Source organism: Malurus melanocephalus, unplaced genomic scaffold, assembly GCF_030028575.1.
Source record: "Malurus melanocephalus ecotype Western Australia unplaced genomic scaffold, MMel_1.1 scaffold_322, whole genome shotgun sequence".
NCBI classification, from domain to species: domain Eukaryota; kingdom Metazoa; phylum Chordata; class Aves; order Passeriformes; family Maluridae; genus Malurus; species Malurus melanocephalus.
The window spans coordinates 769896-797186 of NW_026623554.1; the positions used below are offsets into that span (position 1 = coordinate 769896).

Below are 27291 nucleotides of genomic sequence, written 5' to 3' on the forward strand. Positions count from 1 at the left end.
CAAAGAGGTGAGCTTCAATGAAACAATCATATGGGCAGGAACCGGTTTGGCTTGCACAGAGCTATGTGAAATATGAGAGCTTTTCAAAGCTGTTGCTTGGGAGTTCAAGGAGTGTGAGAATGGAGAGTAGAGAGGAAATTGAAGGTATGCAAATCTTATGTAGATGTCTTTTGTTAGAGGATGATTGAAGGCGGGGAGGAGGAGCACCATTCCAGGCCAGTTTAAAAACCAGAGACAGGCTATCAGCTGGAGATCAGCCTCTCTTCTTTCTTCATGCACAGACATGTGGTCAAGGATTCTTCTCGGTGTTCTGTCCTTGAGCTGGTTTCCCATAGTGTCTTCTGAAACGTAAGTGTCACACATGCTGTGTCTTTATGATAACATATTTTATTATATTTACCATCAGTTGGTTTCTTCTGGGACACTGCTATATAATAAACAGGATATTTGAGACCTAGATGCCTAAATACGGCAAATTGGAAGTGGATGACATTAAAGGATGGTTTGGAATGGTGCTCTCCATCATAAAATTGCTATGAAATCTGGTTTGAATGACAGAAACCTGGAACTGGAGTAGCTGAAGTCTGACATGCKTGGGTAAAGTGGGAAGGAGATTCAAGACTACATAAGAAGTAATACTAATAATTAGGACTGATATACATCAGCAGCTCAGAGGGAGCATGGGTTATGAGGAGCTGCTGGAGGCCAGATAGTGGCTGGGACCAGGGGCCATGCTGAATGGCAAGCAYAGTATAATTAATATTCATATTAGCACTGTCACTGTCCATGGCTTTATACAAACAGAAGATTTCAGCCACAGTTTTTAAAAGTACACCAACATTAGAGCTTAAATCCCCTTCTCAAAAACTAAAGGAAAACACTGTGAAAGTCTGGTTAGCTTCCTCTGATACACTGTTAATTTTAATAATTTTAATTTTGGCCTTTGAATTTCATGCAGCCTGAACTAGGCAAGTGAAAATAAAAATAAAGTCAATATGAGCTGGGAAAGCTGGGAGAAAAAAAAAAAAGGAAAAGGATTAGATTAGAAAGAAAAGATTGTGTGATTCATGTTGTGCTACAAAGCCAACTCATTAATTCTGTCATGCATTATTTGGAAAGACAAGTTTGGTAACAAACTGGTGGACAGCAGCATAATTTTAGACAAACATGGAAAATATGAAGGAATATTTTACAGGGGAAGAATCTGGGGAAGGAAGGCCCTAATTATAGAGAACCAAAATATAAATAAAGAAGTTCAATGGAAGAAAGAAACAAAGGAAACAAGATAGGGAGAAGCATGGAAGCAAAGGCATGGAAACAGAATAGAGCATGCAGATTGGACTGAGCGTTCCCTGGAATATTCTGCAAAATGGAAAAGCAGGATCATTTGTTGTGCATTAAGTGGGTTGACTTATGTCTTCTCTTATCCGAGAGATACTCAAAGAAAGAAATTTAAAGGTTGTTGCAACCACTAACTAGTATTTTTGTCACTGATCCCAAGAAGAAACTAAATGCCACTCCTTATGGGAGGTTGCAGAGGTTTAAGCACAAGTCTAGGTCATGGGAGGACAAAAGCAATTGTGCTTCAGTCACTTCAGTAATTGGAGCTGTGTAAATACCTGGAATGGAGAGGTGCAGTATCAGGCTGGGTAAGACGCCACATAGAATGATGCCTCAGCTCCGAAAGAGCTGTGAGGGATTAAAAAGTTGGCTTTTCTTCTTTCTCAGCACATCTTTTAAAATCCATTGAAAGAAATGGAAATCCCTACACTGCTTTGAGCAACCTTTGGATCAAGTCTTTCTCCACCCATATGGCACTTCTGTAGWATTTTCCTGTCCTGTTTGCTCTGACTGTCCTGCACAGCTGAACTTTCTGTCCTGGTCTTGCCTCCTCACAGGCAGTATGTGCTGCTGGTGCCATCGGTTGTGCGGAGCGACGCCCCACAGACTGCGTGTGTGCAGCTGCACAACCTCAGCGAGCCTCTGTCCATGAGCGTTGTCCTGGAGTATGGCACCGTCCAGAGGACTCTCTTTGAGGAACCAGTGACAGAGAATGACTTCTTCAAGTGCGGCGAGTTCGAGGTATTTTCTCTTTTAAAACTACTGAAGAGGGTGTAGTAGCTGGAAATGCTACTGATTGCATCTCTTCTTGTCAGTGAGGGAAAGTAGACAAAGTGTTTAAAACCAGACAAACTGTTGCAAAGGCTGACAAAATAGGGGAAAAAAGACATATGGATTGTAGGAGGGAGCTASAGAAAGGCTTTCCATCTCCATTCACAGAGTGAGCAGAAAAAAGCTTTAGATTGTCATCACAGTTGTGTGCTCCTTATGGGACTGTGAGTATCAACAGTTGCATGCTCCTTATGGGACTGTGCATGTATCAAACAAGAGAACCCAGATGAGTCATGCTTACTGCCTTTCCTGTAGCCCTGCAAACCTGCACAGACAAGGCAGAGTCCCAAGGTGCAGTCTTGCAGAATGCAGCTGGAGAAAACTCTTCAGAATTAAGGTATATGGCTGTGGGAACCTGCGTGTAARCAGGGAAATGCATAGGACAGAGCACAGCTTTGAGTGTTATTACCTGGTGACAGATTATGGGACTTCCACAGCAGAAATTCCCAGAAATTATCTCACTGGCAAAGGTGGGGCTTCTCATGACTTTGCGTAAGTCATTTATGACTCAAYTGACAGTCACTATCTTGCTAAAAAAACCCTGTGCATCAGGGAACCTCAACACATCTYATTTACCACTTTTCCTCTGGGGTTTTGTTCCTCTCCAGGTTCCTCCTGCTACTTCTGATCCCGTAGCATTCATTTCCTTCTCTGCCAGAGGCGCCACAGTCGACTTGGCTGAGAGAAGATCAGTGGCGATTCAGAATGTGGACGGTGCTGTGTTCATCCAGACAGACAAACCCCTCTACAGAGCAGGGCAAACGGGTGGGTGATGAGCTTGAGTCAGCTACAGAAGTGAGAAATTGAGTGCAAGGRTGGGTCTAGGATGGCAGAAACCTACTCTTGTGGAATAAAGATCTCATGAGTTTGGGACCATCGAAGTTAGAGAAAAATAGAACTGATTCACAAAATTGCAACAAAGTAGTAGAATTCATGTGTTTGTACTGAGTTAATTGCATTTACCAATCTCAAGTTCAGTCAGGTTTGCTTGAGGACGGTCACATAAAAAGTRACTTTAAAAATGCAGAAAATAATAGGTTAAGTTTGGAGCTATTAAAATGAATATAAAAATGAAGCAAGCACCTCATTTCCTGTTAACACCTCTTTCTCCTTAACTGCTGATCTATTTCAAAGTGTTGATTCCATCACAATATTTAAATTACAGTACTAACCGTGGTGGAGTTAACTAATCTCTTTAGCATAATTATACTTCAGTGCTGCACAGTTTACACTTAGAAGACAAATTCTTCCTTCTCTATGATTTTTTCATTGAACTGGTTTGCATAAACAGGTTATTTTTTAGGAAATACTCCAAAGCATGGAGTCCATTAAAAAGGATTGAAGGCAGTAAAGTGCATTTAACTATAGAGATTTCTTCAGTATCACTGGATCATAAAATTGAAGATTCAGCTGACATTCATTTTGGTTTTCTTTATTCACTGGCTAAGATACTCAGTTCCTTTTGAGTTCTCTGGGTACTCTTTAGTTTTCCCAAAAATCCTTGGCAAATTCAGTTTCAGTTGTGYATTGAAAATGATTTATCACTGCTAATGAAATCAATTATTGAGGCACAAGCACGTGACACTTGGGGATAAGGTTTGGGGGTGATTATGGTGGTGCAAGGTTGATGGTTGGACTACACATTCCTGGAGGTCTCTTCCAGCCTTGATGATTCTGTGATCCTTTTATTTGTCCTGTGTGTGTTTCAGTGCTGTTTCGCGTGGTCACTTTGGACACCCAGTTCAGACCTGTTCAGGAGACGGTAAGTGAGAGTGATTCTCAAGAGTTTTCAGGTACCCTCTTGAGATACCTCTTCACTGAGACTCTCTCAGAGTCTGTCTCAGAGATATTAAATAAGAAAGGCCTAGGAGAGGCCTCTTGGTATTATTTGAGAACTGCTGTAACTCCTTAGCTGCACACTCCATCCTTTCCCTGCCTTTATAGAAAGCGAAAGCTCTGAAAGCACTTCTGGAAGTCTCTCACTGCATAGAGGTTTTGTAGTCACTCTTCCTGAACAGACACGTAGAAAAAGACTGGATGTATTTGTAGTAAAGATAAAGTCACAAAGAAGTTATCCTCTTAAAATTATCTCTTTAATTACAAACATGAGTTTTAAATTGTTTCCTTGTCCCAGTCTTCTCTATCCAGAAAAAGCAGTTCACAGCTTTGCTTATGTTCTAGTATTTATCAACCTTCACATTTATTTTCTTGATGTTTTGATAATTTTTTTCTCTCTCTTTTTTCCCCCTCCAGTATCCCAGAATCCTCATTGAGGTAAGAGACACAAYATGTCGTTAAAGCACAAATTCCTTTGGTGGGTCTATGCTTCATCATTCCCCACAGAGTCAACAGCTCTGGCAGACTCAGCCAGACCACACCATTTAAAGCCAATGGATCTGAGGCTGAAGAGTGGCAATATCCACTGTCAAGCACTAGAGGAGAAAAAATCAGCAGAACTGGAGCTGTTAGAGATGGCATGGGGTTACTGCTCTGTCTTTCATTAGAGTTCAAACAGGCGTGTTCTGTCCAGTCACACTTTGGTAGGAATACAGTMAATAGCCTAATGAAATAGCCTCCTTCTCATACTTAAGGCATAAAAATAGTGACTTTCTGAAATGCCATGTTCTCAATGAATCATCTTCTACCACATTTCATGTCACTACATCTCCAAGCATGTTCTGAGAGAGGCCAGCACAATATTCCTCTTCTACAGAGGAACTTGAGTCAGAAAGGTTTGTGCTACAAGAATCACAGATATGCAACCTGCGTCCCAATCAGGAACTGTTTCTGAATGATCTGAGGCCATCTGTCAGTGTAGCTAATTCCCAGTTAAACATAAACTTAGGTTTGCTTAATCCACAAGCAGAGATGGAAAGTCAGAGAATACGTCACCAGCCCCAAAGCATGCTCATCCTGTGACGCCTTTAGCCAACGTGTCAGGAGACAGCCCTGGAAAGGAGTCAGGAAACAGATGATAAAGGTTTTGCTATATCTCTTTCTTCCATTCCTCAGGATCCAGAGCAAAACAAGATTTTCCAGTGGCTGGAGGTAACATCCGAGCATGGAATCGTCCAGCTCTCCTTTCCACTAATCCCAGAGCCTATTCTGGGGTCCTACCACATCACTGTGGAGACGAAGTCAGGTGAAAAAGAGTACCAGTCCTTCAGAGTGGAAGAATATGGTAAGCAAGGGCTCACAAACTACCCTGTGCTAGCAGTGGGACTGTGCCTAAGTCAGATAAGAGCTACTAGGGCAGAGTTTAAGTCCTTTGATTTCTCCATTTCGTGGCTGGAAAAGAACAACATGCAGTGAGCTGGGTGGGAAGGTGCGTGAGAAACAGGCCTTTCCTAGCTGTGCTATCATTGGTGCTGGTGATCTGAGATAAAAGATAAATTGAACAGAGGCGGTGTCAATGATCTGTTTGGTTTTATTATTTCACTTAATCTGTTGCCTTTCTCCTTCATTGCAACTGAATTGCATAACTTTTGTTCTCCGGGGCTTAACTAGTCTGACACTTTGGCATTGCTCATTTTTCTTTAAGAGAAGAGATTAAAGTGGTTTATCGTGGGTTTTGCTGTGACTGTTATAATTATTAGTATGACTATTATTTAATTTTAAAGAAGTTACTCATCTTACCACAGAAGGTTAGTTTTTTCTATTGTAAATACTGCAGCTAGTTCCTAGTTGGATTCTTCTTTAATGTGTTTCCTCTCCCTCATTGTCTTTGCCAACTGTTTTTTTACTGTCTCACACACACACAAACCTGCTTATGGCATGCAATTGCTGATCAGTCTTATTCACATTCCATTCTCAGTGCTGCCAAAATTTGAAGTGACAACCACGGGGCCAAGGACGATTTCTTTCTTTGATGAAGAAGTCAGGGTGAAGGTTTGTGCTTCGTAAGTATCAGAGATGAAGAAAACACATTTGTACACAACAAATGGGATGGATATTGGATGTTATGTGTGCTGGAAAGCAGAGATCCTGCTGCTGGTTCAGAGTGTGGCTTAGAGCAATTCCTTCAGTTATGACTTTCATGATATGAAATAGGATAATTCTTCTCCTGCTACACAGCAGAATTAAAATTGGGAGAGTTTGGGTRTGTCCCAATCCAGCACTACATACTTGATCGCTGTTGTTATTTATTATTACAGAAAAGGAGAGTTTATCATTAAAATTTCTGGCCGTGATGCTGCCAAAGTCTGGGGTGCCTGGAACGAAAAGGATGAATAGGGTCTTTCTGCAATATATTCTGTGTTGTGTAAGGTACTAATGAGAAAAAGCAGCAGGGAATGATATCCTGAGTCTAGCACCACTTTCCAGCTCCAGACCTTGAAGAATGACTACACCAAGACAATTATAGAGCAGGGGGTTTTTAACAAGATGGCAGAAACAGCCTAAAAATAGTAGAAGGGGATTCTACTAGGGCAAACCTATTGTGATTCCAAACTGCTTTTCTGTCTGTGCTCTGGGCACTCCAGAGGGATTTAGAGTCTGCATTGCTCTAAAACTTTTTCAGGTTTCATGTTAAATCCACATGATTGAATTCYTGTGTTTCTCCCTCTCCTAGGTACACTTATGGCCAGCCAGTGCAAGGGAATGCCCGAATCAATGTGTGTAAGCAACGCTTTTATCGTCCACTGTGTGAACAAAATCGGGAAAATACCTGTGAGGCTGTCACTGGACTGGTATGAGCCCCTTCTTCCCCGTCAGCTTTACTCCCCAGCACGTAGCAAAGTGTGGCCTCATTAATTTGCAAGGGAACACCAGAGAGACATTTTCAGTGGTGTGGCTTTTCTCACTATCTCACAAGCAAGGCTGAAAAACAACAAATGTATCTCTTAACAATGACCTCACTAAAAGACTTTCATTTTTCCCTTTAGAAAGAATCAGTGGGAAGGAGGGAAGCTTATGAAACTGTAAATTTGTAATAATTTTTAAAACACTGGGGCTGTGTTCTTACCAAATCAAACCAGCAGACCTATACTGGGAGTCTTTGAGGGCACCTAATATTAAATGAATCATTAATTTGTCCACTAGCTCAGACTCAGTGTGCTGTGGTCACAAAGCACAGACATCATGCAAGATGGGTTTAAGAAGGAGTATGAGCACAGAGAAGACTAGAGGGGATAAGGAGGGAAGTTTCCATGTGCTGGAGTCAGTTATATTGAAACAGCACCTGGGATGGGAGCTGGGGAGTGAGAAATGTAAGGTTGGTGGGGAGCTCTTCAGGCACACACTAATACGGATTTAGGAGCAATTTTCCAAACCTTTAGAATAAAGGGCTTTCCCTTTTGTGCTGCTTTTTCAGCTGGGGAAGGATGGCTGCCTCAACGCTGTCATCTCCATCAAAAAATTCCAGCTGTACCGCAGCTATGCCCGGATGTATGCCAGCCTCAACGTAGAAGGCATCGTCACTGAAAATGGGACAGGTAACACCAAGTGGAGGTTGGGAGTAGCTGATTAAGGCTAATGCATGGAACTCCCTGAGAGGAATCCCCTGCATCATCCTCTGTGCAGCAAACAAGCAGCAATCATGGTTTTCTTGATGTAGCTCTCTCTCCAGAGCATCACCACTCCCTACAACTCCCCAAAAGGAGGAGCTTTCTGCCGGGGTCTGATTTGTGTTTCTTTYCCTTTGCACTGGGTGTGTCTCACAGGTATCCAGATGAAGGCCTATGACTATGTTTCAGTCAACCAAAAAAATGACCAAGTGCTGTTCAGGAATATGGATTCCCATTACAAGAGGGGAATTCCTTACCATGGTGAGGTGGGTACATGAAAGGATATATTTGGACCAAAACTCTCTGAGGTCCAGCATGATGATCTCTGTGTTGCCCCCCATATGGCTGTCCCCTGACTGTTCTTCAGCTTCCCATGATAATGCTGCATTACTGTGACTGCATAGTTCTCTTGATACTCCTAGAAAAGAAAGAAAATTGTATCACATCTCGAATGTCAGGGTCTCTTTCCTGCTATAGTCAGAGGAAGYCTAAAAAGTGAGTAAGTGGAAGGTCATGCAAGTGGGAAAGAGGAGTCTTCAAGAAAATACTCAGCAGCAGATGTGCCTAAACTAAAGGCAAAATTAGTTCTGTGTTGCATCACACAATCCCAGGGATGTTTACTTAAAGCAAAATAGCTGCTGGAGTGCATTCCCACTTCTTAGCAGCCTGCAGATGCAGSATACACCCTGGCACAAAAAGGAAGATGACCTGTACAGCATGATGCTGACATGCCGTGCAGGCAGTGGGTGTGCACAGATGTGTAGAAGCTGAAAATTGCTTCTGAGGTTGCCTGTGGCCATGAAGTCACCTGGTTGGTTTAGGTGTGTTCACCAATGCTCTCCAATGAATATTCCTCCTCCCTCTGTGACACATAATTCRTTCTGCGCTGATGGGAATTTCCCACTGATGGGAAGTCCCCTATCACAGAACTTCTGCTTCCTCAAAATATTGAGGAGCATTTGCCTCTTCAATACATTTCAGTCTTGACTTCTACTCCCTGCAATTGTCCTCAGTGCTTAAGTGAGCATGGTCTGGCAAACAGAGCTTTTCTTTTTGTTGTTGTTCTTTGTTTGTTTTTTTTCTGAATCCCTTGGGTGTTTTTTGCGTTCAGATCACTGTGACAAATGTGGATGGTGAGCCCGTGTCCAACAACACTGTCCTGCTGGAGCTCAACGGAGATTATCTGGCCAACTACACCACTGACCAAAATGGTGCTGCTGCTTTCTCCATTGACACRTCCAACTTCTTTGATCCCAGCTTTAAGCTGACAGTAAGTAAACACAACCTACAGTCTAATTMATKAAAAACTCACATGACAAAACACCARTGCCTGAGAAGAGGCAGACTGCACCCCAGCCGTGRTTTTGGGTTGTAGTGATCTTCAGTTCCTCACTGCTTTTCCCTCCCCTCAGAAGCTCTTTCTGCATTCATCTTCCTTCTTCTTACTCTGTGTATTAGAGGACCTTCCTCAGAGACTGCACTGCCTTCCCCATCTAGCCTGGGTGCATGCCAGCATCTTTCACTGCTGCTGCCTGCTTCCCTGCGTTTCTGCTGGCACAAATTCATGCCTGTTACCATCACATGGCCTTTTTTTGTATTGTCATGCCTCTGTTCTGGTGTGATGGGAAGAGCTGAGTAAAAGTGTATTGTTTGAGAACAATGCCATTCTAAATTCACAGTAAGTGTCAGCGGTTTGTGCAATTGCTCCCAAGCATGAAAGGAACTGAAATCACCCCCTATTGCAATTTGCCATCCATTAAAYCTGGATGCTTTAAAGAGTCCAGAAGGGCCCTCACTCTCCATTGGTGAAGCACAATTTTTTTACCCCAGGTCTCACTCGTGGCTTAAACAGTCTCATGAAATCAGCTCCCCAGCAGAGCATTTTACAGGAAAGATTCCTTTATCTCTCACCTGCCTCACATTTTCTTTTTTCCACACTGTTGATTCCCCATGTATGAATTTCTGTTTCCTAGGTCAGACAGGCACCAGATGAATGTGCAGACTTTGTCTGGGGGATTGATAACGAGCCCAAAGCCTCATTCCTTGTCCGGCGCTTCTACTCACGGACCAACAGCTTTCTGAAAATTGAGCCAGTGACAGAGGAGCTCAGCTGTGGCCAGCAGCGAAAAATCAATGTTCACTATGTCCTGAACAGAGAGGGCTATGGCAAAGCCACACACACAAACTTCTACTACTTAGTAAGTTGAATGTTACTCCTAAAATGTCTCTTTTCTTTCACCTTCTCTCCAACACCCTATTAGGCAGAAATCTCATGACCAAACAGTGGTCACAGATCATGGCTCAACCTGATGGCCTTTGAGGCTTCTCAGAACAATCCTCAAAATCAATGATTTTATGGTGGAAGAGAGAAGGTGCTTTTAATACACTTTAATGAGATTTTTCTATGCCCAGGTGGTGACAAAAGGAAAAATCACCCTCAGTGGCCAGAAGCAAGTCAGCATTTCTGATGGTAAGTTCTAGTTCATACCACTACTCATACTTCAGAGCATCACTCTGAGCACCAGAGCACAGTAAGTTTTGTAAGAAMTAGTGAAAGCAGAGCACTGTGGCTAAGTCAGGTACTAGTCCCTAAATCCCATGACCGTTACTTCTCACAGAATAATTTTCTTTTGCCACAGCATCTAGCCAATCCCCCATATCATAATCAAATTTATCTTGTTGATAGAAAGACATTTTGTTGTGATAAAACATATTGAATGCAATCTTTATCTGTTTTATTTCTTGCCAAGGAGTATTTACGGTCTCACAGTTATTGTGTGACATCCTAGTCCTCACCAATTAGAATGATAAAACTTTCTAAAGTTTGGAATGAGAGCTGTCCCCTTTGGCAAAAACTTTCTAAAGTTTGGAATGAGAGCTGTCCCCTTTGGCAGGGATATTTAGCAGTCAGATCTTAAAATTCATTGCTCTTTCTGAAGTCACCAAATCTCAGTGGTTTGTGGCCCCAGTGACTGCAAATCACAGTGATTCTGACCTTCATTCTTTTGTTGTTAGAAATAACTTTTCTTGCAGAACCTGGCCTATTTTCAGCCTTTGGGAGGTGGCTTAAATTAGGCTCACTCCACATATAGATCTTGTTTTGTATTTACTATCTTTGGTCTTAAGCTTAATTCTCCATTCATGTACTCATAGTTTTCATCCATGCAAAGAAGAATTTCATATTTCTTACTGTTAAGAGAAGTCTCCTTTAACTCAGGATGTTGCTCCATTTCCTCTGGTGTAGGAGGTTCTAGTTTTGGGAGCCAAAGGCAATGTTGTGCTCTTCTCTYAATAATCAGGCACAGATTTCAATGTTCAACTTCTTTTCAGCTTAGACCTCTCTCTGCAAAGCACCCTGATCTCAGCATCCCTCCGTTTGTATCTATTCTCTTGGCTGACAGGAACAGTTCCTCACCCACAAAATCTTCCAATATCCGGTTCCCTGGGTTTTATGTTGCTAATAGGTTATRAATAAATATGCGGTCCTTCACCAGAGCTGCCTAATCTCTTCTGCTGGCTTGTCCTTCCCTGATCCATGTTCCTCCCACAGCTTCCAGCAGTATATTCTCCATCACTCTGACTGTCACTGAGAAGCTTGCCCCCAGTGCCAGGCTGCTGCTCTACACGGTGCATCCTCATGGGGAGATAGTGGCTGACAGCATCAGGATACACAGTGAGATATGTTTCAAAAACAAGGTGAAAACCTTTGCTTTCTTGCTRAGGGATATATTGGGGTTTGCTGAAAAACAGCCAGGAAATATCCTCATCAAGAGCCTTGCACTAGGGATGGCATTTAGGAATGGCAAAGGTGCAGAGGTGTCTGGGATCGTGAAAAGCTGTCCCTAGAACTGGCATATATGGTCAAACTCAATATTCTCCACACAGTGAGGAGATGGGGGTGGCTAAGGGATTTGTGAATTTACACAAACAGGGATCCAGAAGAGCCATCTAGCGGTCACAGCTTTGTCCCACAGGGAATAGAGCGAGTGGAAGGTTAGACCTTTGTGAGACGTGAGATTTAGACCTCTGTGCCAACCTGATTCACCTAATTTCCGAGGGCTTCTCTTGGATTTGTTAATTACCAGGTTCAGCTCAAGTTCTCCGAGAAGCAGGGTCTCCCGGGCTCTAAAGTTGGACTCCACCTGGAAGCTGCTGCAAATTCCTWCTGTGCCCTGAAAGCAATTCAGAGTGTCCTTCTTCGGCCTGGGCAAGACTTATCTGCTGAGAATGTGAGTCACAGCCACAGTCCTGTGTTCTTTYGAGCTAGGAACACCCAGAATAACATTCCAGTTCCCACCTGTGATGTCTCTGCTGCTGAGTGTATTTTTATTTTTCCTTTGGAAACAGACAACTGTGATTAAAAGAAGGTCTAAGGCAATTGGATTTTTCAAAGACAGAAACTTTGTCAGATAGGACAACATTGCTTATACGTGGCACTGTAACACATATSCAAAGGATATGCCTAATGTAAATCCTTGACAGGATATTTCCTCCCTGTGGAGTGATAATGTCAAAATTGTGTTTTTATTGCTCAGATAGGCCTTGGGCCCAGGAAAAAAGCTCTAAATGTCATCTAGTRCCTTGTAAAACTCCAGCCTCCTCTYTGCTTAACTCAAGAGTTTATCTCCATGCTTTCTGCTCAAGTTTACTCCACAAAGCCCTTCCCAGCTCAGAAAAAGGAAGGTACCGTCTGGTCCTTCTTGTGCATCGACAGCCAAATTGCCAGTGTCCATCACACATTGCGTGTCCAYCTCTAGGTGGGCATCACTAGGCAAGCCCACCAATTTGCAGGATTGCTCATAGACAACCATAAACCTTGAATATATGTGATTTTGCACCTGTCTGAGCTCCTCCTTGATCTCACACTAGTCATTCTCACCTCCAGGTGTACTACCAGCTTGGTGGAGGTGATTTATATGGTTATTACTACAACGGGATCAGCCTAGAAGATGACAGGCGGCTGGAGTGTACCCCATCCAAAACCATCTTTTCGGATGGCTTGTACTTTGAACCTGTGAATRTCAGTCGTGATGGAGATGTCTACAGGATTTTCAAGGTGTGTGGTCTGTGTGGAAGGCTGTTTGAGTGGCAGGGGTTCCAGAGAGATTCACCCACATCAGCATTCAGCTTCCTCAGGCGGTGGCTCTTACTGCTGAGAGAAGGCCGCTGACGCCTGAAACTGCCTAAAGCCTCCCATCACCCACTTTCTGCCTTCTGAACCTCATCACGTACGCAGGGAAATTGAAAATCACTGCTGGATGCCTTTGCTGGGTCCTGCCCACGCTTCAGCAGRCATTTCCTAAGCAGCACCTCGGATCCCGGCTTGAGGCATTCCCGGCAAAGATCTGTCCTTTACAGAACACAAGGTGTCACTGCTCCACAAGAAACACACAGRGGGTGGCGGGGTAGAGTTGAGGCGTTCAGGGCTGAAAGAATGGGATGAAATGGCATGAGGGAGGGCAGAAATGAGGAGCTGATAATCAATGATATGCACTGGCAGCTAGTGAATGCCCTGAGTGATCTGACAGATTCTTTGACATTTAGGATATGGGTCTGAAAGTGTTCACCAACTCTGCGCTGMGGAAGCCGGTTCTGTGCAATGAAGACAGATCAGATGAGGAAGTTTACCCCTCTCACCATTTTGCTGCCGATTTCAAGGCCTCAGGTAAAAGAAGGTTCATTCTATGTCTCCAGTMTCAGTCTACCTGGTCTTCAAAACTATTGTCTGTATAAAATAACAGCCAGCATTGGGGTTTTTTTGGGAAATAGGCCTGTGTCCTAGCTGGCATCCTGTAATCTCTTACTGGCAGTCATTGCAGGAGAATCAATATTCTCTGGCTTAGGTGCAGGTGCATATAGAACAGAGAATACTGTGCTGCTGCTTCTTTCATAACCTGATATAGGCTTTTAAGGGGTTTTCAGCTCAGAACCTTTCATCAAATCATAATTCAGTTAAATATTTAAAAGTCAAGGCTTCACACAGCACTTAGCACACCTGGCACAGTATCCAAAGCCTTTATAGATCAGTAAGAGTTACGATTATCTCTCTATCAAGTCAGATTGCTCAGTGGAAGAGCAAAAGTCACGGTCATAAGTTGCCACAAGGGAAAGTGTTTCTCAACACTAGGAAAARGTTCTTATTCAGGAGGGTTGCAGTACACCAGAAGAGGATCTCCAGGAGGTTTTGGAATCTCCAACACTGCCGGTTTCCTAAGCTGAACTGCACAAGACCCTTAAACAGCCTSATCTGACTTTGAAGTTAGGCCTACTTCAAGAAGATTGTACTAGAGAACTACAGGGGTTGCTCCCAACTTAGATTTTTTTTTTTTTTTTAATGTTCTGTGATTCTGTGATTCTAACTCAAACAAAACAAGAAAGTATTGTTATTTCCATGATACAAATATGAAATCCAAGGTACCTCCATGCTGAATGAGTTGTCAGACACCACAAGTGATCCAATGAAAAACTTCTTTCCTGAAATAAGACCTGTAGTATGATTATAAGAACAAATGCAGTTTTCCAAAGGACTGGATATTCAGTTCCACTTTATGTTGCTTAACTGGAGAAAAATGATTAAGTCCTCAGGAAGGCTTGTAAATCATTATAAGCTTTGATGGCAATATTGGCTACTGTTGCTCATTTGCAAATCAAAGCGAGCTGATTGTAGAGGATGGGGATCACGCATTTCTAACTGAATGATGAGACTTTTCAGTATGAAATGAAGTGAAATGTCTCATAAAATAGCTAATATTCCCAATATTTTCCCGTGGGAAAAGAAAATAAATAAGAAATTATTTCTTCCCTCTATCTGTTGGAATTTTTCCTATTATCTAGGAAAGGAAAATTTCTAGGAAATTTTCTTTGAGAAGAAAAATATTTTTAAAAAATGCTCAAACAGGATACTTAATGTCCGTTTGTGGTGTGAAGCATGTCTGACCAAAATTCAGATTCTTCTCACATGATGTCTCTAATATTGTTCTTTAACTGTATCTCCACTTCTAGATGAGTCGAGGATTCTTGGTATGGGGGGTGTTGCCAGCACAGTTCGGAAATACTTCCCTGAGACCTGGATTTGGGAACTGGTTAGCACTGAGTAAGTATGTTTGTTTATCTTCACTTTCTTCCTGTGCAGATTTTTGAGTTGACACATTTAACTAAAATGGATTCCAACAGGAAACCATGGAACATATGTTTGCTTTGTGGATATGGATTTATTCTTCCCATCTTGATCAATGACCGTTGCAGAAAAATGTTCTGTGCTCTGTACCCTGTCTTTCTGATGAGGAGAAATAAATAAGGGCAAAGAGGGAAATTAAAGTATTTTTTAAGGAGAGAGAAGGAGCAGATGTTATTRTTTCTCATACAATTTTTGAATTCAACAGCAATAAGCTCAGTTTATTTTGATTTTCTTTCAGGCTATCACAGCATCTGCATGGAGAATATCTCCATCTTAATTATGCCCTCAGATGCTGTTCTAGAACATTAACACAAGTTTATTGATTCTAATCTGTGTTTATGGGCATTCTGTTTTTTCAAGAACTGGTATTTCTAAATTTAAAAAGTCGAGTGTGTAAATGTTCTTAACATGTAGTTCATCAGCACCTTTACCTTTACTTCAAGAATTATAATAATTTTTAAAATATGGTGTCTTGTAGAAACTGAGATGAAAACAGAGGTTCTAACTCAAKCAGAGAGCCTATTCTATAATTTGTCTTGAAAAATTCCAAAAATCATTTCTCATTCTGTGTTTCTTACTGTGCTCAGTTCCAGCGGAGAGGCTGATATGGTTTACACCATTCCTGACAGCATCACGGAATGGAAAGCCAGTGCTTTCTGTGTGCAGGATGATGCTGGGTTTGGCATCTCCTTGCCTGTTTCAGTGACAGCGTTCCAACCGTTCTTCGTGGATTTCACCATGCCGTACTCTGTCATTCGAGGGGAAAAATTTAATTTAATAGCCAATGTCTTGAACTACCTCAACAAGTGTGTCCAGGTACGTCAGGGTCCCTTTTACTTCCTCTATGGTTTGCTTGTTTCCCAGAGATCCTTTTGTTCTTGAGGAAGGAACCTCGGCAGAGGTTATGGGTACAGTGCAGCACAGCACAAAAAATACTGGGTTATGCAGCAGCCTCCCTTGCTCTGGAGCCTGACTTTAAGGGCATTCTCCTGCTTTTGTAATCTTGCTTCTTCTTCCTTTGTCTCAGATCAGTGCCATACTGGCACAGTCAGATGACATGGAGGCAGAGATCCTTTCACCAGGGGGAAACACAGCAAGGGTGTGTGCCAATGAAAGAAAAACCTACATTTGGGCTGTTAGACCCCTCAAACTTGGTAAGTTTGTCTTTTTACCATCTTGGTATGTCCCTGTTTGATCTTTCTACTTCTGCCCTTTAGTGCAGCATCAATAATCCACAAGCAGGCATGTCTGTACAACTCATTAATTGCTCCAAATTTAGCATTAAATTAAATTAATCTGCTAAAACTTCCTTAGATGCACTGAAAGAGCAGTGAACTGTTCCGGTGTTTTACCTCTTTCAGTCAGACCATTTCTGCCTTTTTTAGGAAGAACTCCACACTTGCCAGATGTATGAAATACTGACAGGATTTCATGTGCCTATGATCTTTCAGCTGACAGTTTTGTATTTAACCAACGGGTGTTTAGTGAGAATAAAATTTGCTAATAATTTTGGACTGGATTCTCAATGGACAATGGGGACACTGCTCCTTCCCAGTTTTATAGTTGTGCTAATCCACGCTGCCTTCAAGTCCACATTGTCTTTTATTTAAAAGCAGTTGTAATTACTTGCATGTGTAAATGCTCCAAAAGTTGAAATATAAATAAGGGCAGAAAAGTTATGACTAAACTAYTGCAACACTGCCCTAGGCCAGAAAAAAAACTCAGCACAAGGCTAARAAGAGGTGGAAATTGGTAGTAAATGTCCATTTTTTTGGCCGCAGCACCCCTCTTTCATTCCTTATATCAGGGCCCCAGGCAAACACTCCTTTCCACTAATGAACAGATRTGGAGTCTTCATGAAATTTGGTTTTACTGCGCTGCCTTTAGAGAAAATACATTTCTCAGCAGTTCATCAGTCARAACTAGGGATAATTGTAGACATTGAAGATAACTTCCTTTTCTTGGGCTGGTGGGTGTCTTGCCAGGCGAGGTGAAATTCGTTATTACTGCTGAGGCCAAAGAGGACACCAGTGGTACTGGGGACAGTGCGTCTGCAGAAGAGCAGACCATTTACAGCGACACCCTGATTCAAACCCTGCCTGTTGAGGTATGGTGGGAAATTTGCCGGTGCTTTCTGCCTCGTGGAAACTGGAATTCCTGCAGCTGTGGCTTAGAAGAGTTAGGAGGGAGGGAGGGAGTGTTGTACCTCAGTGAGGACGGAGTACAGTACCAGTGCACAGTTGTCTTTTCCATACCAAAATAAGAGAGAAGATCACAGTGATGATTGTCCTCTTCCCACTGTCTTCTTCCTGGGGCCATGAGCACACGTGTCCTGACAGCCCRCATTGTCAGAAGGGAGGAGATTCCTTACCTTACTTAAAAGTGTCTTTAGCCTGTGACTCAAATACGAGGGAAGAGGGTGGGGAGAAGACATAAAAGGAAAAGGTTTTATCTTGAGCATCCTAAAGAAACAGCTACGTAGGATTAATTGGACAGAATCCCTCTCCAAGGCTGGAAAKATCTACTTTTTAACTGCTTTTTAAGTAGAAAGATGCTTTGGATGGGATGTTGGGTAAAARAGGGAGCCATGGACCAAGATTCTAGTGGAGATAGGGTAGGAGTGGGTACAAGGGGTGCACAACGTGGATAGCCACATTCACCTACTGTGTTATGCTGACAAATTGTTATGGCTTCATGGTGATGTTCTCTACTTTCCTTTCTCTTCCTGACCATTTCACTGCAATCAAACAGCCTGAAGGTATTAAAAAGGAGTTGACTCAGAGCTCCCTCGTCTGTGCAAAAGGTTYGTTCATTCATTCATTCATTCATTCATTCATTCATTCATTCATTCATTCATTCARTCAATCCAGGGAGTAAAGTGGAACTGCTTCACTKTCTTGTAGAYCTTGTCTTGCAAAACCAGAGACCCTTCCAGGGGAGGAAAGATGTTCTCAGGGTCAGGGTGCTAGGCTAAAATTCAGAATTTTCAGATACTTTTGACTCACTGGGCAAGTCTCTGTGGATTTTCTTTACCTAGACTGAAGACTGTAGCAGTCACTGTAGTTATGTTTTCAAAGTAAAGACTTCTGTAAAAAAAATCCATAATTTTAACAATTTTTTTTTTTTTTTTACATTTTCTCATCAGGCAACACGATTCCTGAACAAGTGTCCCTCACCTTGCCAAAAAACCTAGTTCAGGGATCAGCCAGAGCTTATTTTTCTGTCATTGGTAAGTTTAGTACTTGGGCTAAATGAAAAATGGTGTTTGTCTTGTGCTGCACCAAGTGCCATCATATGTACACATAAAAATTTTATGTAAAATTGAAAAAGTAATTAATCTTGATTTTAGAAGGTAAGTTTTCTACTTTGCAAAATGGCAGTGAAAGGCAAAAGTTGCTCAAAATTCTCTCACATCAAGAGAGGACAAAATAGTCCAATAATTTCCATTTATATTGCATTTCAGATTATACTGCATTAGCATATCCAACTATGTCTAGTAAAACARCTAATTCAGCTGAAAAGTAACATAAGGGCAGACTTCTTTGAAAAAAATTATATTCATTTCTTGGAAAGCAATCTTCAGAACTTTGCTGACTGCGTAATTTCAAATTGGTCATTTTGCATAATGAAAAGTATTTGTRAGTGAATAAGTTCCAATGGAGTAAAGGTTTCAGGCCCCAATCAACTCTACTAATCTGAAAGTCATTMTAAAGACCTTAGGATCCTCTTCAGTGAAATTTTTTTTTAGGTTCTGAACTCAGATTGTTTCCCAAGCACAATTGATTTGCATGCCAGTGTCAGAGATGTGCTGATGCTCTGCAATTACAGCCCCTGAAGCCCATCAGCATCATATCCCACACAACATTTTCACAAGTGCATGCAAAAACAGGAAGCAGGYTGTAAAGGGAAAAGACATCTAACCCTTCCAGGATTCATGGCTGTTTCTCAGGAGCTGTGCCAGCTGGTATTGGTGCTCATTTTTTTCTCAAATTTCCAGTTTCTCCCAGGTGTCCATCATCCCAGTAAGAAATTAAAAATGAGGGCATTTCAGCACTTTTCTTCTATGATCTTTGGTAACTGTGATTGCTCTATACTTGTCATTGTCCTCAGGTTCAGAATAAGATGTTCTACAGCAATGAATAATGCTAGGTGATAAAAACATGTCTGAACTGAGCTGACTACTTATATCTTTCACTCTTCAGGAGACATTTTGGGTACAGCCCTGAGGAACTTAGATAACCTCCTCCATATGCCTTATGGCTGTGGGGAGCAGAACATGGCCTTGTTCACCCCCAACATCTACGCCCTGGATTATCTGAATAAGACTGGACAGCTGACTGAAGAGATTAGACTCAGGGGTACAGGATACTTATCCACAGGTAAGAGGTTTTCAGATTCTACCATCTTCTTCCCTAGGGAAGTGGCCACAGCACCAATCCTGACAGAGTTTAAGAAGTGTTTGGACAATGCTGTAAGGCACATGGTGTGATTTTTGGGGTTGTTCCATACATGGTTAAGAGGATGACTCTATGACCTTTATGGGTCCCTTCCAGCTTAGAATATTCTGTGATCTAAGATCATGGTTGTGTGCCTTGAACTCTTCAGCTCTACATGGTGAGTGTTGATCTCTGAATTCCAGCACTACCATTATTGCATAGGAGCAGGAAATGAGAGCTGGAATTCATAGTGGTTGGCATTATTCACCAGATGCACGTTACTTGATACTAAATCCAAAATTCTTACTGCTTTAGTTGAACAAACAGCAGAACTAGTCTTTTACTGTGATTATGAAATGTGTCTTTTTTATTACATTTTCAGGCTACCAGAGACAGCTGACATACAAACACCGGGATGGATCCTACAGCTCCTTTGGGTTACGAGATGGGGAGGGGAGCGTATGGTAAGATGTGACACTTTCTGTTTCCCTAGCACAGGATGTTTAGGCTTTCAAAAATGATTCAAGTGCWCAGTGATTCTTATTTTTAATGGACTCATGAATATAGTTCAATTAATTTGAATGCACTAGTAAAGGAGAGATTAATACCTGGAAAGAGTGCAACAGAAGGATGGTATGATGGTCGGGAGCTGGAGTACATAATGTTCAAGGGGAGAGTGAGGGATCTGGGTTTGTATAGCCTGTGGAAGAAAAAACTAATAGGGAACCWGGGTAAACCTTTCTGCTGCCTAGGTGGAAATAGAGTCTGACTCTTGTTGGAGTGGTGCAGAGTGAGGACAAGAGTTTACCCTTACTCAAGTTGCTGCAGAGACAACTCCAAGTAGGTAGAAGGAACAAAAAATCTTTCCCAGGAGAAGGCTGTAGGACTGAGACAAATGCCCAGAGAGGATGTGGATGTCTCTATTGCTAGAACTTTTCAATGACTGGACAAAAGACTGAGCAGCCCCAACAGCTCTGAAGTTGGCCCTAGTTTAAGCAGCGGGTTGAAGAAGAGTTTCCCAAAGGTCGCTTCCAGCCTAGTTTGTTTCATAGCTCAATTAACCAAGAATAGAAATTGCTAACATCCATCATCAAGCTTTTTCTATACTTTACCACTGCTCTAAAATAATGGTTTCAGCACAGTAGTGGAGAAATATCAAGTAMATTTTTAGTATCAGGATTTTATGTATGTTTTTTTATTTAAAACTTAGGAAACACTTTCTTCTTTTACATCAAACATTTATGAAGTGCATTTGATGTCATTTTCTATGCACATCCTATGCACTGGTAAAGGTCTTTGGTCTTGTTCACACCATACCTGCTTTCTGTTTGTGGATCCCCTGCAGGCTCACTGCCTTTGTGTACAAGTCACTGGAGCAAGCCAAACGCTACATCTACATTGATGACAGYGTCCAATCTCAAACTTTGATCTGGCTGGCAAGCAAGCAGAAGTCAGATGGCTGCTTTGAAAATGCTGGGTCACATTTCAACAATGCTTTGAAGGTAACTGAGACCAGTCCCAAACTTCCAGTCCTGCTGTCAGATTGATTTGGATAATTTCTGCCAGACACAAGCTTATCACTACACCCTTACTCTGCCTAGTACTGTTACTTTGTGTCTCTCATATGAAAGCAGGACATGATTCTTATGTGTGATCTTGATGATGAGGTAAAAACAAGTGGAACTTTCTAAGTCTCAGGTTTTATTTTCCACCGCTGCACTTTGTGCTCAGTCACAGGATATGATGTGCTTTATTAAACACATGCAAAAATCAAGAAGATGAAGTCAATTATTTTGGCTTCATCCTGAGAATGCATGATCTTTCTTGTTCCTGTGCACAWAGGAAGACAGAAATTACTGCTGATCTCAAATCTTACTGGTTTATGAACTATGAATTAATTCATATGCTATTTCTTTCTAGGACATTCATCCTAAGTTCTTTGCTTATTTTTCATCAGGGTGGAGAAGAAGCTGAATACTCTCTCACAGCCTACGTTATGGCATCATTGCTGGAGGCTGGACACTCTGCTGCAGTAGGTATTTGGTGCTCTGGCAGCCCAGTCAGCCATTTGTCAAACTGCACAAGTCACAAGGCTCACAGCTGTGCTCTTTAACAATGTGGAACCTGAAAACTGATTGCAGGACAGTAGGTGATTGTAGGCAGCAGTTTTCAGAACCCTGCAGTGCYTATGGATTCACTTGAAAAACTCYGGAGGAATCCAGCTATTTCAAACAWTGSTAGTCTAAGTAGGTGCAAAGTCCAGACTGAATTTGCCTACTCCATCCAGAGTCCACTTTGTAATTTCTTCTGAATTCGCCCAGTCCAAGGTTCAAGTTATCCAAACCTTCAGTCTACAAACTCACTTTGTGCATTTAGTTCCAAGTTGCATTTCCATTTCTCTATGGAAATCTTAATAATGGACAGAAACAATGAGCTGCTGGTTGTAATACTGGGCATGGGTGAATGAGAAAGAAGTTCAGTTCTCTGTAACGTATCTCCTGCATTCCCGTGATCTTGTTTTTATGATGACTTTGTTCTTTGTAAAATGGGGAGGAGGAGAATTGTCCTAAATCTGACAAACATGTTTTAGATGTGTTGATTTTTTGAACRTCCCTCAGACATGGGAGTATGGGCCACAATTTAAGTACATGAGACCAACAGGATGAAAAYATTGTGCTGAACAAAATGCACAATAAATTCAGCAACATTAATTTAGTTTCCAATATCTTCCTAAGAAGCTCCGAACCCTGGTGCCACATGTTTAAGTGAAGCTGCAGAGACAAGACATGATTAGTAGTATGCTGGTGATGGCTGATATGAAGAAGAGCTCACAGTGATAGTCAATAAGGCTAAAAGGTCTGAAGAGTTACTTTGATAGCTACAGCTAGAAAATGAGTAATATCCATTTGAGAGAGCCTGCTTAATCATGAAGTGTCAATACACTTTACATAATTCTGTAAAAATGGTCCACATTTTGCTGCTAAAGCAACTAAGAGACAAAGGATTCACTTGCATGAGGTCATCTCATGAGTCAGGGAAAGAAACATTATTCTGCTATTCCAGCCATGCTGCCTCTAAATAAAAACAGAAAGAAGGCAGCACAACTGGAAGGGCATTTTTTTACAGGATACCCACGGTAGGCCCTTAAATATCCCATGGATCATGTTTATTTCTAGCATGAAGAGTCAGAGATTGCAGCTTAAGCAATGATGGAAGTGTTTAAAGAGAAGCAGAGACACAAACCCAGGTGCTTGACAATCCTGCTGTGTTTTGCCTTACCAGCACCCAGTCGTTCGGAGTGGCATGAACTGTTTGGAGACTGCATTTGACAACGGGGTCCACAACCTCTACAACCAGGCCCTCTTTGCCTATGTTTATGGCTTAGCTGGCAAAGAGGAAAGACGCCAGTTCTTCCTGGAGAAGCTGGACAGAGCAGCTGTCAGGGATGGTAAGTGCAGCATGGCCATGGTGCAGGCAGTGCAGCTGATGGAATGGGTTCTTYGTCGTGTACTCTGTTCTGGTGCACAGCTCTGTCATGCATGCTCTCCCTTCCCATTTCCTGCCTGYTGTGCTGATGAGTTTATCTCTAGGAGCTTTTCTGTCTCTTCTGGCTTCACAAAARTTTGGCCTCATTTATGAAATTGTAAAATAATTTAGGTGGAGAGAGAGCCCCTTGCATGTCTCAGTCCAAGGTATCAAYCGATTGTACCTAATTTTCCAATTAGTTTCTACATGTTGAACATATCCAGTTCCCTTGACTGTGTCATGTGCTCCTGTTGGAGACTGCCTTAGCATCCTTCTGTTGCAGTGCCTTCCCTCCAAGCTCKCTGTGACTTATACAGCCTACTTTTATTAATTCCCTTTCCATTGCTTCCTGCTTTCTTTTCCTTCCTGGAAGCAAAACTCATCCAGTTCAGGACACCAATAGCTGAAAAAACTGGGGTTTTTTCCACGCTTTTTACACCCTGCTTTTCTGTTTTCAGGTGGCTTTCTTCACTGGCAGAGAGAAAACAAGCCACCAGCAGATCGTTTCTCTGACTTCTATACCCGTGCCCCTTCTGCTGAGATTGAAATGACCAGCTACGTGCTCCTGGCTCTGCTCAACAGAAACCAACTCACTCCAGAAGACTTGTCTTATATTTCCCGTGTTGTGTACTGGCTTATCAAACAACAGAACCCATACGGTGGCTTTTCCTCCAGCCAGGTAACAACTGGATGCGGTAAAAAGAAAGCTTCTGGGTGCAGTGCAGTCTGCAAGCTGAATATGGACAGTATGGCAAATCTTCCTGGCTGCCTGTTAATTTGAGTAATGGTTGATAACTGGTGCTCACACAGGTTGCTCTGACAGAGCACATCGTGGTATTGAAAGGCAGATTCACACATAATTTGGTTTCAGGCAGTGAGAATTTATCTGAATTTCAGGTTAGCCATAGACAACAGTTATTGCTTGTACACCRTGATGCCAGGTCTTCTGGGACAATTAGAATCTGCTGCTCCAGAATCACAGAATCCAGAATGGGTCAGGGTGGAAGGGACGTCAGTGGGTCATGTGGTCYGACCTCCCTGCTCAAGCAGGGTCATCCTCGAGCACATGGCACAGGACTGTGTCCAGATTGTTCTCGAACATCTCCGGTGARGGAGAATCCACAACCTCTCTGGGCAGTCTGTTCCAGTGCTTCGTCGCCCACATAGCAARGAAATTCCCCCTCATGTTCAGGTGGAACTTCCAGGGCATCATTTCTGCCCATTGCCTCATGTCCTAGTGCTCAGYGCCACCAAGAAGAGCCTGAGTTCAGCCTCTTGACACCCTCCCTTCAAATATTTGTGAGGTCCCCTCTCAGATGTCTCTTCTTAAGGCTGAACAGGTGCAGTTCCCTCAGCCTTTCCTTGTAAAAGATTCTTCTGTCTCTTAATCATCTTTGTCAGCCTCTGCTGCACCTGCTCCAGGAGCTCCAYGTCTCTCCTGTACTGAGGAGCCCAGAAATGGACACTGCACTCCAGAGGCACCTCACCAGGGCTGAGTAGAGGGGCAGGATCCACTCCTTCAATCTGCTGCCAAAGCTCTTCCTAATGCATCCTAGGCAGCCTTCTTGGTCAGCAGGTCACATTGGTGGCTAAGGGACACCTTTTTGTCCACCAGAACGAGTTCCATAAGAACTTGTATCTTGTCTCCTTGGCTCTTTGCAAAGCACCTCTCCATTTATAAGTACTGACCATGCATCATGAAGTAGGAGCTGYGCTAATCTCATGCATCATCTTACCTGACCTGGGTATCTAATTGGGGATCGTGTTGTTCTTTTCAGGACACTGTGGTTGCTCTCCAAGCTTTAGCCCAGTATGGATATCTCACCTTCTCCAAAAACAGTGTCAATACAGTCAAAGTCAACTTCACGGAATCCCCCAGTAAGATTTTCCAGGTGAACGACAAGAACCGCTTCTTACTGCAGCAGGCTTCCTTACCCACTATTCCAGGGAGCTACAGCGTGGAAGTGAGTGGCACTGGCTGTGTCTATCTGCAGGTAAGCGAGCTGGGAACTCAGCACCACCCTCTGAGAGCCAAGCAGTGGCTTCCCCATGCTTTATTCCTCTCCCCATGTCATGCCAAAGACACGAAACCCTTTAAGTCTGTGACCATCTCACATTTCTATCTCTTTTAGACCACCCTGAGATACAACATCCATTTGCCAAAAAAAGCTGCAGGATTTTCACTGTCTGTAAGGACAGCAAATGTATCCTGCACAGGCAGCTATCCGCCAAAGTTTGACCTTGTCCTCTCTGCCAGGTAACTTTTCACCGACCTATCCCCTTGCATTCATGCTTTGGGAAAACATCCAATAAAGGGCTTAAGCACAGGCAGTTAACTGCTGCTCTGCAGCTGTAGGAAGAAAAACAGGATTATTGGGAGCTAAAAATGTCACTCATGGGTCTCCTTTCCATTTGCAGACCAGACTAACAGAACTTTTCTCATTTTAGTTACACAGGAAACCGCAATGTCTCCAACATGGCCATTGTTGATGTGAAAATGCTCTCAGGTTATGTTCCTGAAGATTCTTCCCTGAAAAAGGTAAAAAATGGGATCAGTGTGAATGATAAAGCCTGGAAACATAGGAAGTTGATAAAAATAGTCTCTGATTAGCAAATTTGAGCCCTATGGGAATACTSCCAAGTCCCTGGGCATAGCCCACTCACATACTCTGTGTTTCAGAYTTGTTCACGTGTTGAAGACAAAGCTGTCAGAGTTGCCAAATCCAGTAGCCCAGGAGAGCTAAGCTATCCTGTTCACTTTTCTGCCTGATCAGSTTAAAATCTCATTTTTGGAACTGATAYCTAAATAAATATACAAATATAYACATGTGCATAGATACATGCAACCACACAATGTGGCTCCTCATGGCAGCTCACCTCAGGCACTCAGTCTGACCAGTAGCTGCCCCTGGACCCTTGTGCTGGTCACCCAAGAATACAGTCAGGAACAGAGATTAATAAGAAGGCAGGAGAGGCAGTGGTGACCAGCTGCAGGGCAGACAAGTGTGCCGACCACAAACCTGTTCTGTGCAACTGGCCTCTTTTATCTCATTTTTCACCCTTTTTCCTTCCAATTGGATTTTATCACTCTCTGTTACTTCTGGTTCTTCCCATAAACATCCTGTGATAACTCTTCTCRGAGTCCCAGCACCCCATACTCAGCCCTGTGGTCTTAGGCAGCATTCCCCTTAAGTCTGCCAGGTGATCCTGGGATATTCTGCTGTTGACTCACCTGGTGGGTCCCACTCCCTGACAGTGGGCTGGTCAGTGCCCTGTGGCAGCCCCAAGGGGAGCGGGGTCAAAGTGCTCCGGTGGTGCTGCTCAGCTTACTGGGGCTTCCCTGTGCTCCTTGGTGTTTGTGTCTAAGAGTCTSTGGTCACACAGCCCAACAGAATCTATGTAAGAAACGCTTCTGCCATAGATAAATTGCTTTAATTGACATTTTGCTGAACAATTGACAACCTTAAACAATTCGACAAAAGTTATTTCTTCCTCTACAGTTTAACAAACAACAACAAAAAAAATGGTTATTGATCCTTCTCCTTTACTATCTAACAATTTTGTTGTGATGATGACAGTTCTGGGGGCAACACTGATAAGCACATGCTTTCAGTTCCTAATGCAATCTAGGTTCACAATAGATGCGCTAGCTTCAAGCCATGAGCTGTAATTTTCAAGTAGATAAAAAAAGGAATGAAATTGTTTGTAGAGTCTGCTCATAACTTTGTGCATTTATAACCATTCAGCATTCAGGCCTGAATTTGTTTTTTGGCTAGAACTGTATTAAATTAATAAATTTCCTTTCGAAGATTTTTCCATTGAGATGGTATGCTATTTGCCATCCTATTTCACTTCATATACATTTGGGGGGAAATAAGTGCTGTTTTTTAAAGTTTGGAATATTTTAGGTTTGTATGTTTTGATAGTAAAATAATTTCATTCACATTCTCTTCTAARTGTTTTTAAACTTTTGTTTAAAACATACAATAGACTAGCAAAGTGAGTCAGCTTGAGCTGCAGAAATTAATTGTAAACTCTCTTTGAAATGAGAACATTCTTAGGTGGATGATAAAAGTCACAAGTATCAAAGCTGACTGGTAAAATTCTTCACCACTGAGATGGTCTGCATGCCTTAAGTTATAAAAACACTCAACTTGCATTTCTCTTTTTGGCAACTAGACAGTGGRGTGGCATAAAAGGAGCRYRGCAGCCACTTTAAATGGGTTTTGCYAAGGAATCCRTAAGTCTCCTTGGCAAATCTCCYRTGTTAACACTGCTGTATTTTGCCTTATTTAAAGCTTCGGTATGAGAGTTCTGTTGTGGATCGTGTAGACATCAAGAACAACCACATYCTCTTCTACCTTCAGAAGGTGAGTTTGGGCGGCTTCCTTTGGGTTATATTAAGCTGGAAGTTTGAAACAGGCTACCAGATAAAAGAAAAGTCTTATTAATAGCAGATTAACAGAACACATGCCTT

The 27291-nt window shown here is 42.4% G+C and overlaps 1 protein-coding gene across 1 annotated transcript; it reads left to right on the top strand.

Moving 5' to 3' along the window:
- Positions 1-203: 203 nt before the first annotated feature.
- LOC130580317 (ovostatin-like) lies at positions 204-27291 on the top strand. The gene is made up of 33 exons (XM_057377734.1): positions 204-348; positions 1899-2082; positions 2781-2937; positions 3882-3934; positions 4426-4446; positions 5185-5353; positions 5987-6071; positions 6743-6860; positions 7484-7604; positions 7833-7942; positions 8788-8946; positions 9650-9874; positions 10089-10146; positions 11227-11372; positions 11762-11905; positions 12562-12732; positions 13221-13341; positions 14679-14769; positions 15441-15669; positions 15881-16007; positions 16839-16960; positions 17605-17656; positions 17999-18082; positions 19056-19232; positions 19672-19753; positions 20635-20791; positions 21247-21321; positions 22572-22737; positions 23273-23493; positions 24593-24808; positions 24947-25071; positions 25263-25353; positions 27113-27291. Exons 1-33 carry the CDS (start codon positions 284-286, stop codon positions 27263-27265), a joined length of 4275 nt encoding a protein of 1424 aa, XP_057233717.1. The 5' UTR covers positions 204-283; the 3' UTR covers positions 27266-27291.